General features: G+C 36.0%; 1 protein-coding gene across 2 annotated transcripts in view; it reads right to left on the bottom strand.

The window, feature by feature from the left end:
* Positions 1-766: 766 nt before the first annotated feature.
* The window catches only part of LOC126365933 (zinc finger protein 271-like), a 135,975-nt gene continuing 123,956 nt past the window's right edge, over positions 767-12,785 (bottom strand). The window contains exon 4 of one of the 2 annotated variants that reach the window (XM_050008702.1): positions 767-3,684. In XM_050008702.1, the coding sequence (XP_049864659.1) occupies positions 2,169-3,684 (1,516 nt within the window). In that variant the 3' untranslated portion in view covers positions 767-2,168. The remainder of the gene's footprint in view (positions 3,685-12,785) is intronic. The other variant, XM_050008703.1, reaches the window with a different exon arrangement.

The raw sequence follows: 12,785 nt of genomic DNA, 5'->3' as shown, positions 1-12,785 counted from the left end.
CCTCCCCCACCTCGGTTACGGACAACAGATCTCACTTCATGGCATCCAAGTTCATGTGATCCTACACTTGCAATGGGATTAAGCACGTGACATCTCACCCTTTTGTCCACCTTCTAATGGCTCGGAAAATGATTCATTTACACTTTTAAAATGTGAATGGCAAAAGCTATGGAGCAGCTAAATCAGATTCAGGTCAGTACCCATGGTCATAACACAGCAGAATTACTGCATGGGTGTCTTCATCAGGCACTGCTTGATCTCCTCTTCCCACCACCTGAGTGTGCCGAAGAGCAAGTGATGCCATATGGCATGAGCATCCTAGTGTGAGTTCGCACTCTTATGTGGACCCGAGGTTGGATTCAGAGGTCCAATGCAGCACAACAGGGATGAAAGCTGGAACTGCAGGCAAGATACTGCATCTCCACTATCCAGATGCCCACCACAACAGTGACAGCCACCTGCATCTGGCCCTCCAACAGCTTGACACGGATGATTGGCGTCTGCTCCTTCCATCCAACTTATGACAGGGAACCTCCACAAACATCAGTCTGGCTTCACTGTTGGAAGAACCAAAGCACCTCAAAGGCTACTGGTACCAGTGTCGGTACAGTACCATCTCTGGAGCCTTTTCAGTCTTTTTTTATCCAGGCCATGAGATGAAAAATAGAAATAAGCAACAACGTTCATGAACTGCAAAATCTCTCTACATCAACCAATAAGGAACACATTCTTGGGAATTGTTGTGTGAATAAAATAGATTGATTTGATGTCATTTACTATAAATATCAGCAAGTCTTCTGTTATATTATGATGAGTGATGTAATCTGTTTAGTACAAACTAGTTGAATCTAAATATTCAAATACACATGTAGAATCACTTCTGTTTCTCAATCAAATCTCTTCAGATGCCAGATAACAATCAACTGCACCTTTTATATGAAATACAGGCTGAGGTGTTATAGCTAAATGCCAAATTACATAGGCAGAGGTGGTTACTATGAGGTTCTGTAAAAGTCATTATGATTGTTGGTATAAAAAATTTCACTGGCAGTCCCACTATCTTTATGCTTTCTTCGACTTTGAAATTATGATAATACATTATTCCTTTTTTCTTTAGAAAACCTGAATCACACTCCTCCCTGTGTCAAACCACCAAGCAAAACTGAGAACAGTACAATGTCAATACTGAAAAATAGTTAGCACATAATCAGTCCAACTAAACAACCTGAACTTCAATCAGCTGTTGAGTTATTCAGGCACAAAAATATGTCTGTGTGTGTTAACATGTCCAAACCGAACTGGCAAAGAAGCATATATATCTTGTACACATATTCTTCTTGCCCAGTGGTCACTAGGGGGGATAAGTTATTACATTTACAAACACTGTCAGAAAGGCAGGCTTGTGGATTTAAATATGTTTGCAGCACTTAAAGAATTAAAAATTATAAAATTAAGCAATAAAATAACCAAAGATTCAGAATTTTAGCATACCAATGCATTTTTCCATATTAAAAAATTTGACTTAAAAATTACAACCTTTTGCATTTACAGTCTCTCACAATACAGAAAATAAATAAGAAGTTCTTCACTGTACAGTAAAAGCATTTTAATATAAAATGCAAGACAAATTATACAACCTTACTATCCTCTTCTGTTCTGTATACATTGGTATATGTTCCATTGCATTATTTGCAAATTAATAACACCCTAAAATTACGTATGTTTCAGATCACGTAACATACATAATATGTCTATGTAGCAGTTGTTATTTGGATGATAAATGCTTAAATAAAATTATACTATAATTTCTAAAATATTGTTGCTGCACCACTAATTTTAATGTAGACTGCATTTTCTATGACTTTACATTCATTCTCAAAAAATGTTGCATTAATTAATAGATGAAATCATTTGCTTGGTGTTGATGTACATATTAACATAAATTTTATCAAAATCTAGAAGTTCAATATGATTTACACATTCTTAAGGTGCCTGAAATGCATGTCAGTTTCTAGTTGTAGGAGTATGGGATTAATTTTCCAGGTGGTAAACATTGAGAACACTGATCAGTTGATCTTGTGTTCATGAGTGATTCATCTGTTTTGCCACAGTTTTAATCCCTCTTACAAAATCTATATTTTTTGATTAAGAAATGTAAAATTGTTTTATTATGTGATGTTATTTGAGTCAGGATGATTTTCATAAATGTGTTGATACATAGATTCTGGCTTTACTAAATGGTGACAGAAAGGACATTTCATGCAATTCTCGTTTCTGCTATTGTTGGATGCACGACTGTGTTCACTAGTACTTTTCTTTAAGTGTTTACGATTGTTACTTCGATTATAATTCTTATTTTTGTTTGGAAATTGTGCACAATGAGTGTAGTCTGTCTCTGTCTTCTCTGACTGTCCCAGACGGCTGCTAGGTGTGTTTATTTGTTTTGCTTTTAGAAGATCATTTTCATGTAGTAAATTTACATATCCTTCATTGTTTCGATGTGGCTGGGGCGTGTATTCTATTGCATACTGTGACAACTGTACATCACAAAATGGGTATACTTTGTTATTGAGGCACTTGTGGCTGAGAAATACTTGCTTGTTTGGGTATATTTTGGTGCAATAGTTACAGTGATAAGATTCATCACCTGAATGTGTATGAAGATGAGATATTAAACCTGCACGATTCATGAATTTTCTATTGCAAAAAGTGCAGGACAAATCTGTTGCTTCTGCTGCAATGTGAATTTTCTGGTGTTTTTTCAGCAATTTTTTAGAGCTATACACCTTAGCACAAAGTGTACATTGGTTAACCTGGGATGCACGTAAAGAGTTATTATGATCTGTTGGAGCTTTCTCATTTATTTCAGTTACTGTGTTATCTGAGGGCTGAGTACTACTATGAACAGTTGAAGTTTCCAGGGATGTTGAAGATGCTGTGTTGTCTAACGGACTATCCATATTGTACGAGACTTTAGAAGACATCTCTCTATTGTCCAATGATACATTTTCTACAGTTGACTGCATAATTTCTTTTATTTGATGAACTCTGCTATTTTTGGAACTGTTCGCACCAGAAACACAATCACACAAACTGAAACAACGCTTGGAATTTAAATGCAGTGAAAGGGATGAAGCAGTTTCAAAGATTTGCCGGCAATGATCACAAACAAATAGCTCAGGTGGTGAAGTAGTCAGATTAGTAATACTCTTCTCTTTTTGTCCTATTTTGAACTGTTTTATAATATCTAATTTACCAGTGTAGGATTTGAATGAAGATTTCTTGTTAAATTTTTCACTGTGTGTGGTTATATGTAATTTCAAAATTGAATTATCGGCGAATTTCTTGTCACATAAATTACATTTCAGCAACATATCTTCTGTTATATTAATTTTTACTTTTAAATGTATCTGTTGATGTGTAAGCATTTCCAACAGTGAATGAAATTTCCTTTTGCATTTGCATTCATATGTTGGTGACCTTACCATATTGTGGACTATGGCATTGTGCTTCCTAAATATTTTCTTAGTTTTTAGATACTTCTGGCAAAAGTTACACCACTGTAAGTCTAAATTTCCTGCTAAAGGTGCTGCTCTTGTTTTCATCAATCCATCATGTTTTTGTCTCTTCCCAGACTTGCCATCTGGCTGTGGTTGGGCGAGTATCTCCAACGCATTTTGTGGCCTGTGTAAAATTTTGAAAACTATAAATATCACGTAAAATTTCAATTGCTAGAAAACGTAAATTAAAGGGAAATATCAACTGAGAATATATATGACAAGGTAACAATTTGATAATATTATACATAACATGCCAATAAATCAGGATGGTCAGAAGCATATTTGAACTGTCGTCGTCCTGAATGTGAGTCCAGTGTGCTAACCACTGCACCACCTCACTTGATTGAGACAAAAGAGTAGTATCTCTACATCTATAGCATCTTGCACCTCGACATTTTCTAATATATCTCTTATGGTTTCACCTATCATTGTACACTAATCTAATATCATGTAGCATGTGTTGCTCACAAGCCTCTTACCTAAACTGTGGGGCTTTGGCGCACTTATTTGAGTTTCTCTGAGAAAAAGAGAGAATGGAACATAAAATGATCATTTCTGAGAGTCACAGGGAACAGTATTCACATGCCACACAAACTACAGAGCCAGAGGCGCAACGAGAGCCATAAATGATGTCAAGTCGACAGGTAGACTCTTCCTGGAAACACCCCTATGACTGTTTGAACTCTTAAGTTGAACCTGTTGCAATTTACGAATTGGAAAACATATAGATTCATCTGAAGAAGACAGATCTCGAAAAAATAGAGAAGCTGAAGGCTATTTACTTAAAAAGGGTGCTACCTCTCTCCAAGTACGCTCTCGAGCCTTGTGTATCAATTGGCCAGAGAGCCCTTCTTCGTAGAAGAACTGCGACTGAAGCACTTACTACCAGTGACAACGGCCTACCAGGACTTATTGACGAAATTCAAGATATGGAATGATTTATATGTTACAGATGCCATGACAAACTGTGAATGGACACAGGGAGGATGTGAACTCCGCCATGTAGTGACAAGACTCTCCATGCATGTTTACCTATGGTTACCACAAACCATGCAACACCGAGTTTTCACAAGCCCAGCACGAGCTGTATATGTGCGAGGTGCCGTGACCAGTGTGAGAGATATCGTGTTAATCTGTAGGATGAGAACAGAATCGCTGGTGAAATTCTGTAGTGACTAAGAATAATAATAGTAAATAGAGAATAATTCCTGTAATTCACAAACTAAATGGCTAGTTTGGCTACAATAAATCTATTATTATTATTAATATTTGTGACAAAACACCTTTCACTAAAAGACTACTTATCTGAGAATTTAAACATGACAGCACATCAACTGAATTAGTGTCGGGTAAACACCTTTCTCTAAAAGACACCTTATCTGACAAGTTAAACATGACAGAACATCAATCAAATTAGCATCAGGTACTCTTCTAGTTCCAAGCTAAAGAGGTGGTTAGCCCTTGTGCATTTTGTTATGATTACTGGTTTCAGTGTTGGCTATCTTCAGATTTATTGCAGCAAATGTAACAGAATTAACTTCCTACATTTAACTGTTTCCATGCACAATGACAGGTACATCTGGAATTTTTCAGAAGCTTACTATGGATACCATTATTAAGAACACTCGTGTCACCCAAAGGGATACAACCACGCATATTTTCAGGCTATGCTGAAAAGGATGATGAAATTAGTACCTGATGATGACAAAATTAAAAAAGGGTTTAATATTGTAAAAAAAAAAAGTGGCTGCAGCATTTGGTATACAGAAGACGACATTATAAAAAGGAGTATTAACCTCAAACAAAAAGCGGACTACTCACAAAAAGCAAGAGACATTATATATGAAGCATCTGGCAAAAATGAAAAAATACCTCATGATGACCTATAATGGGACAGTTTCAAACCAAATTGTCAGGATTTTCTAGGATACTAACATCAGGGTCAGTTTTCAGATGAAGCACTTAATCACATTTTAACCTAGAATAAAATAAGAAACAGTAAAAATAAATTACCCAGTTCAGGACCATATAAAATATGATAGCAAAAATTCGAATGGAAATATATAAACTGGCAGAAGTGTTTCAACCTCATTTAAAGAACATAAATATCAAAATAACAAAACTGTCTTCGGTACACATCTGCCAACTAACAAATATGCAGACAGAAACATTCAGAAAACCTGGACATACTGCTTAAATTTCCTAAAGGCCATCTATTTACCTTGTTGGAAGAGTTAGCAATTTTTTGTCATAGGAAAAGGACACACTGCTCAATCAGCAGAGTGAATTCAATTATAGCTCCTACTTTGAAATACTCACACAAACATGACTGACAAAGCATATACACAGGGCAAGAGGATTGGTGGATGGTTGTGGACTTGCAGTTTTGGCAGCAAACTACACAGAAATGAAGAAGATGGTGTGGCTGATGTTTGAGGAAAATGAGCTTCCCAAGCACTACGTGATGGTGCTTGAGTTACAGAGAACTGCAGGAAATAAAACTAAATAGTTAAAACAGCATTTACACTAGCTCTTGCCGTAGCCATGGCAGTGTGCATTTGGGTGTCTGTGTGTGCGAAGGTGTGTATTTTTGCTACAAAAAGAACTAGCACTCAAAGGCTAGTGTAAATGCTATTTTCTGTGATCCATGCATCGATTCCTTATAGATGAGTGGTGCCTTTCCCATATTTTATGTATTGCTCCATCCAGGAATTTCCATTATTGTTAAACTAAATAGTTATAGTACACAAGAAAGAATATTTGTGTAATTGTAAATGCCTAAATTAATTCTGGAGAGCTTCTCTCAGTTCCGGAGAGCTTCTCTCAGCTAGTGTTTTTGTTGTTTTAGTAGGAACTGGGATACATAATTGTCACTATTGAACTTTTATTTCATTTTTCATATTATAGCTGTAAAACCTAAATAAAAATTCAGGGCAACTTTTTCTCCACACACATGTGTTTTTTAAGCAATTGTTTGTCTTATATGTATATTACTCAGTCTACCAGACAATATGAAGCATGCATCAGTGTTTATGTAGGATTATATAAAGATGAAAATACTAACCATTTGCACACTTTTAAATTGTGAAATGTACATGCCTTACAGAAAAACTTACAACACAATACATTTTGTATTGAGCAGTGGGACAAATTATGTTTTCACTTTGTACCTACACTGCTCATAGGGATTACACAAATGTGAATTGTAGTTTATTATATTTACTGTGATGCAATTACTAATTGAAGATTTAATTTTATACAACCTGTATCAAATATGAAGATAGCTAATGCCAAAACTGGGTGATTTGATTTTTATTCGGGTCCTTAAACTAAATTCTATATAAAGGTCGCACTGCAATGTGTCCCAACATAATACTCTACTGTATGGAGAAAAACAAACAATGCTATAAACAATACACATATATGGTATACAACGTAACATACATTAGCATGCAATATTACAACACCATTTACAATATAAAACACCTTTTACAAAACCTATAGCTCTAGAGATTCATTTACATATACAGTAGGCCTATGGTACAGGAGGAACTGTTTCTGTTTCTTCTTGAATTCATTATGGTTGTTATTGTCCTTTTCTACATTCAATGGGAAGTTATAGTAAATCCTTATTCCAGGCTGGATATATATTTTTTTATACTATACTGAGAGTTACTGAGACATTGTGAAGGAATTGCTTCTGTTCATGTCATAATTTTTAATATTACTATTAGTTTGGAAAAGTTTTTTGTTGTTGATTACAAATATCATCAATGAGTAGATGTACTGACTTGTGAATATCAGTATACTAAGGATACTGAACAAGTACCTACAGGACGACCGATTTGTAACACCACAGCTCAACCTCAAAGATTGTTTTTTAAAAACTTTTTCCACATTTGTGGCATTTACCCATAATATTATACCACACAAGGTCAGAGAGTGGAAACGTGACAAATTTCTCAAATCAGGAATATACAAAATACAATGTAATAAATGTCCAAGTTTTTTATGAGGACAAAGAGTGAGGGCATTTTAGACCCACTTCCGTGATAAGACCTAGTTCGCGAGTCTTATCATCAAGAATTCATGTAAGTCAAGTTTTGCAAAGTATCTCTCAATAGGAAAACACTCTCTTCCTCCTCCATCCTTGCTTGACGTGGAAATCTTGCATATAGTTTACAGGCAACAACATGAAACATTCTGAAGAATTTGGAATATATAAATATTAGCACCTAAAGAGAAAAGATTTTTTTTTAATGATCAACTTGCATTAAATAACAGAAACCTTTTGAATGCACATCATCTATTCTAAAATGTGAAAATTAGCTCATTCCTTTTATATATCAGAACTATGCGCCATGTTTTTCCAAATGTATTATTTATAAGTTCTTTATATATCTTAGTTATACTCTTTATATGTTTTTATATATGTTCCTTGCTGCTAGCACAACAGCTTGACATGTATGTAGACGTGATTCAATTACTGTAAACTGTCAACCTGTGTTTACAATAATCACATACAGTATGTACATTTTTGGAAATATAATGGCACTATGCTTCTACTAAGAAAATACTTACATCTGCCAAACCATTAGTAAGTAATTTTACGTATTCTATTCCTTATATTTTACTTAAATGTATGGCCAAGGTGTAAAGATTTATATTATGCCTAATTTTGTAGGCTTTCGAAGATGATAAATTAATTAGCCAAAACTAGTAAAGTGAAATGCCAATGCCCTTGCTGCAATGGTAACACCAGTTCCCATCAGATCACTGAAGTTAATGCTTCGGGCTGGGCTAGCACTTGGATGGATGACCATCCGGTCCGCTGAGTGCTGCCAGTGATTGTGAAGCAGCAGTTCCGGTCTTGTAAACTGACATACAGCCAGGAGAGCAGTGTGCTGACCACATGTCCCTCCATATCTGCATCTGGTGATGCTTGTGGGCTGAGGATGACATGGCCGCCACTCGGTATCATTGGCCCACAGTCGCCAGTCAGCATCATTGGCCCCTTCATGGCCTGTTCGGAGTTTAGTTTGTAGTAAAGCAAAATAAAAATATATTTGCAACTGATAACTGAATTGTATTCTGAAATATAACATTATAGTTTACCTGTCGACATAGGACAAAATAGATATTACTGCAAAGCATGCTGGGCTTAGTTTCTTCAGCAGGTGATTAATCAATATGTTCATTTGATCTTAATTTATTAGCCATTTGTATGCTTAGAAATTTTATATCTGAAGTTTCATTTATTTTATGATCATTGATATCTATTTCAAAAACTTTTTAACTTTTTATTTGGAGCGTGGAACTGCATTAAATTTGTTTTGAACGGTTTAATGATAATATTACTTGCTGTGACCCATTTGTATACTTGTTGGGTTAATGTTTCAGTTGTAAACTGCGATCAGCATTTGACGCACTTGATTAAGATACTTGTATCATAAGCAAACATCACTATATTTGCCTTGTTATTTATTGACAAAATTAAGTCTTAGGTAGAAAACATCTTCAATAGGTTGCTTAGTTTTTGCAGAAGACCTCACAATTCACAATTCTCTATCAGGACATTCAAGCAGCATGAAAATGGTTAAGAGACAAACAAGTGGACAAGAGCTCCTTTTTTTCATTCTGTTCATTTTATTTCTATGAAATGATTGGATATATTTAAAAAGATAACCAAAGTGTTGTTATAGTGTTGCTCAGTTGCTGTTTTGTTGGTGAATGCAGTTTTTCTTTCAATAAGTATAATGTGTATGATACAACAAAATCGAAGAGAAATTCTTAATGAAACAGCAGAAACAGTAAGGCTCCAAATGTCATTTGGAGAAAAAAAGAAAGAAAGAAAATGAAATACATATCCAGAAACAACATGGCACCAAAAATTCTGAAAACTAAATATGAAAAAACTGAGAGGGTTTCTCAGCTCAAATACTTTCTGAGACTATTCAATAAAATGGACTGGAAAACATAAATTATGAAATTTGTTGTCAAAAATGGAAACATGTTTTAAGCAACACAAAATACACCTAACTGAGATGCTACAACAATGTCATCAAACCAAAGTGTCTTTATTGGACCAAGACCCTCATTTTAAACAGAAAAAGAGACACTGAAGGAATACAAGATAGAGAATGAAAAGCGTAAGGCTGCAACAAGTATTGTTTCCATCTTTTTCACGATGGCTGCTGAGTGAGATCACAGGTATTTTCTTCGTCCACTAGAAAAACTTATTTAAGAGGGAATAGTGTTAAATTTAAATTTTCTTTGTTTCACATGCTTGCTGTAGTGTCCTTTCTTGTCACACAACTGAATATTAGCATCCCAGCACACTTCGTGTTATCTGAAGTCCCGATGATCGCGGCATAACCCGAAATTTTGTGACATAAACACAAAAAATTCTATTCAAGTTTTCTTAATGGTGAAAAATTCGTTAAAAAAAGACAGCTACTAGTTTCATCAGTATCTATTGTCACAATAAAAGTGTAATTATACATTTCTAAATTGTATTTAACTAACACATTTCGCATTGTCTACTAGTTCGATAGACACAATCTAGGCCAAAATGTTCCGAGTTACAAATGTTTAAAAACCTGACCAAACACGCTTGATAATGTAAATTCTCTAAAAGCAAAGTAGTTAATAATTCATTCTCCTGTCAATGTATATCTAAATCAGTATAAAAACAACAACAACTGCACATAAGAACTTTGTGTCGTTTTTTGTTTACATATAGCTAATCTCGCGTCCTTGACAAATTTAAAACATTCTTTAAACTTAATTATTCTTTTGAAACTGACCATGAGTGAGAAATGCAGGAGATAGTATAGGGTAGTGAATAGAGGGATTTATTGCCAATCTTGTAGGAAATATTTTCACTGAGGGGTGGGGGGAGGTGGAGGAGGTGGGGGGGGGGGGGGGGGGTGCAGTGGGGAGAAAGTTGGGAGGACAGAAGACACTCTCTCCTGGAACTGCAGAATATGCAATAGGAACATTTTGACTGGAGAACAGGAAAGGAAAATCTATGCCCTTCAGGCACAGCTGGAGGAAGTAACAAAGAAACTGATAAGGATCAAGAGAAATAAGGAGGAGGAGGGTGCTTGGGAACTGGCAGCTGGTACGAGGATAGGAATGAAGAGAATGCAATCTGATAGTTTTATTATCAACTCCAAAAACAGGTATCTACCACTGCCAGAGTTAAGTGGAGAAGAGGCTCAGGTAGAGTGAGGAGCAGGAAATGTGCAACACACTTCAACTGAGCCCAAAAAGCCTAGGAATGTACAAAGTGTTAGGAAGAAGAAAGTGCTGCTGCTAGTTAATAGCCATGGGAGAGGTGTAGGCCCTCAGTTACAGAAAAGCTTAGGGGCAGCATATCAGGCCACCAACTTTAAGCCAAATGCAGGGCTAAGTCATGTGATAGAGGACTTAGGGTCTTTATGTAAGGACTTTACAAAAGAGGATCATGTAGTGGTAGTAGGTTGGGCGGGAAACAGTTTGGACAGAGATGGGGCATATGACATAGGTGGTGACCTGGACAAGATAGCTTCCCTGACTTTGTTGAGCTGTTCTGGCATCATGATCGCCCAAACCTTGATGGAACCGTGAGGCGAATCAATGTCGACTTAGGGATGGCTCTGAGGGCAGTCAACTTTGCTCATGTTTCTCTGATGCCTGTTGGGACTATCAACAGATGGGATTTCACTGGTCAAATACCTGTTGTCATGGGTAGGAAAAGTAGGTCTTTCTAAGGATAAATCCAGACAACAGGTTTCCCTGCCTAAGGAGTATTTCCAGCAGTTTAAAAAAATACTGGTACTATCACTCACAAGACAGATTTTAACACCTCAAACATCACATGTACCAGATGTCACAAAGAAAAAGAAACCATTGGAAAGAGTAACATGAGGCATTTCACAGACTTAACAATCCTCCGTCAAAGCATGCAATCAATAAAAAATAAAATACAACTATTAGAAGTTGAGCTCCAACCTTTGAACTGTATAGTAGTTTGTGTTACTGAGCACTGATGTAGAGACACAGGAATCCAATATGTAGTATTATCACTGTGTGAAAGAGCAAACCCTTACTGAGGAACTGCTTCAAGGGGTGGAAGATCACACATTTATATCAGAAAAGGAACACAGTTCAAATCATGACATAACTTCAGTACAGTAAATGAAGACAAATACTTTGAAATAGAAGCTATTGAATTAACAGGGTTTGAGATCACCAAGAAATTAATCATTTTGTGTGTGTATAGATCTCCCAGTGGTAGTGTGGACACCTTTTTCAATAAATTAACAGAAGTTCTAGATAAAGTCTCAAGTACATAGGTCAACATAATTCTGTGTGGGGACATTAACATCAACACTAATATCATAAATGAATCCAGCAGCACCCTCATAAATATCCTTCACAGTTTTGGCATGTCCCTATTGGTCAATAGTGCAACAAGGGCCAATGCAATTATTGCATGTGGCCACAAATATGGACAGAGAAAAATGTGATATAGCTGTAAAAGATCTCGGACTATCAGACCATCTCTGCCAAATAACAACAGTAAAATCAGGCATCGAATCATTCCCTTAACTACAAGCCCACAAACCACACCTTCCAGAAATCAAATTAAAATATTTTTCAAAAGAACTAGCAAAACGCAGCTGGGATGAAGTGTATAAGGAAACCAACGTGAATATGAAATTCTCTAAAATCTCCACATTTTTTAAATTGAACTGTGAAAAGGCATTTCCAAAAGTAAGCACATCTGTATCAACATCTCACAAAACAGATGGATAGCAGCAGGTATTAAGAAGTCCTCCCAAACACTTAAATACCTAAGTTCCATGAAAAAGAGTTGCAATGATCCAGAATTATTAAATTTCTATCACAGATATGAAAAGATGTATAGGAAGGTGCTGACTGCTGTAAAAAAGTCATTTAACAACAAAATAATATATAATGCAGAGAATAAAAGCAAAGCAGTCTGGGATGTTGAATAACATACTGCTAAGGGAGGGGGATGAGGTAATAAATGATCCACAACATTTAGCAAACCATGTAAATGAGCATTTTTCAAGTATTGCAGAGAAGTTACAGCACAAATTCCCCATAACAAATAATACACCTGTAAATAATGTTGCACTAAACACAAACCGAGCGAGGTGGCGCAATGGTAAGACACTGGACTCGCATTCGGGAGGACGACGGTTCAATCCCGAT

Source organism: Schistocerca gregaria, chromosome 4 (assembly GCF_023897955.1).
Source record: "Schistocerca gregaria isolate iqSchGreg1 chromosome 4, iqSchGreg1.2, whole genome shotgun sequence".
In the NCBI taxonomy this organism is placed as follows: domain Eukaryota; kingdom Metazoa; phylum Arthropoda; class Insecta; order Orthoptera; family Acrididae; genus Schistocerca; species Schistocerca gregaria.
This window is presented reverse-complemented; position numbering and strand designations above follow the sequence as displayed.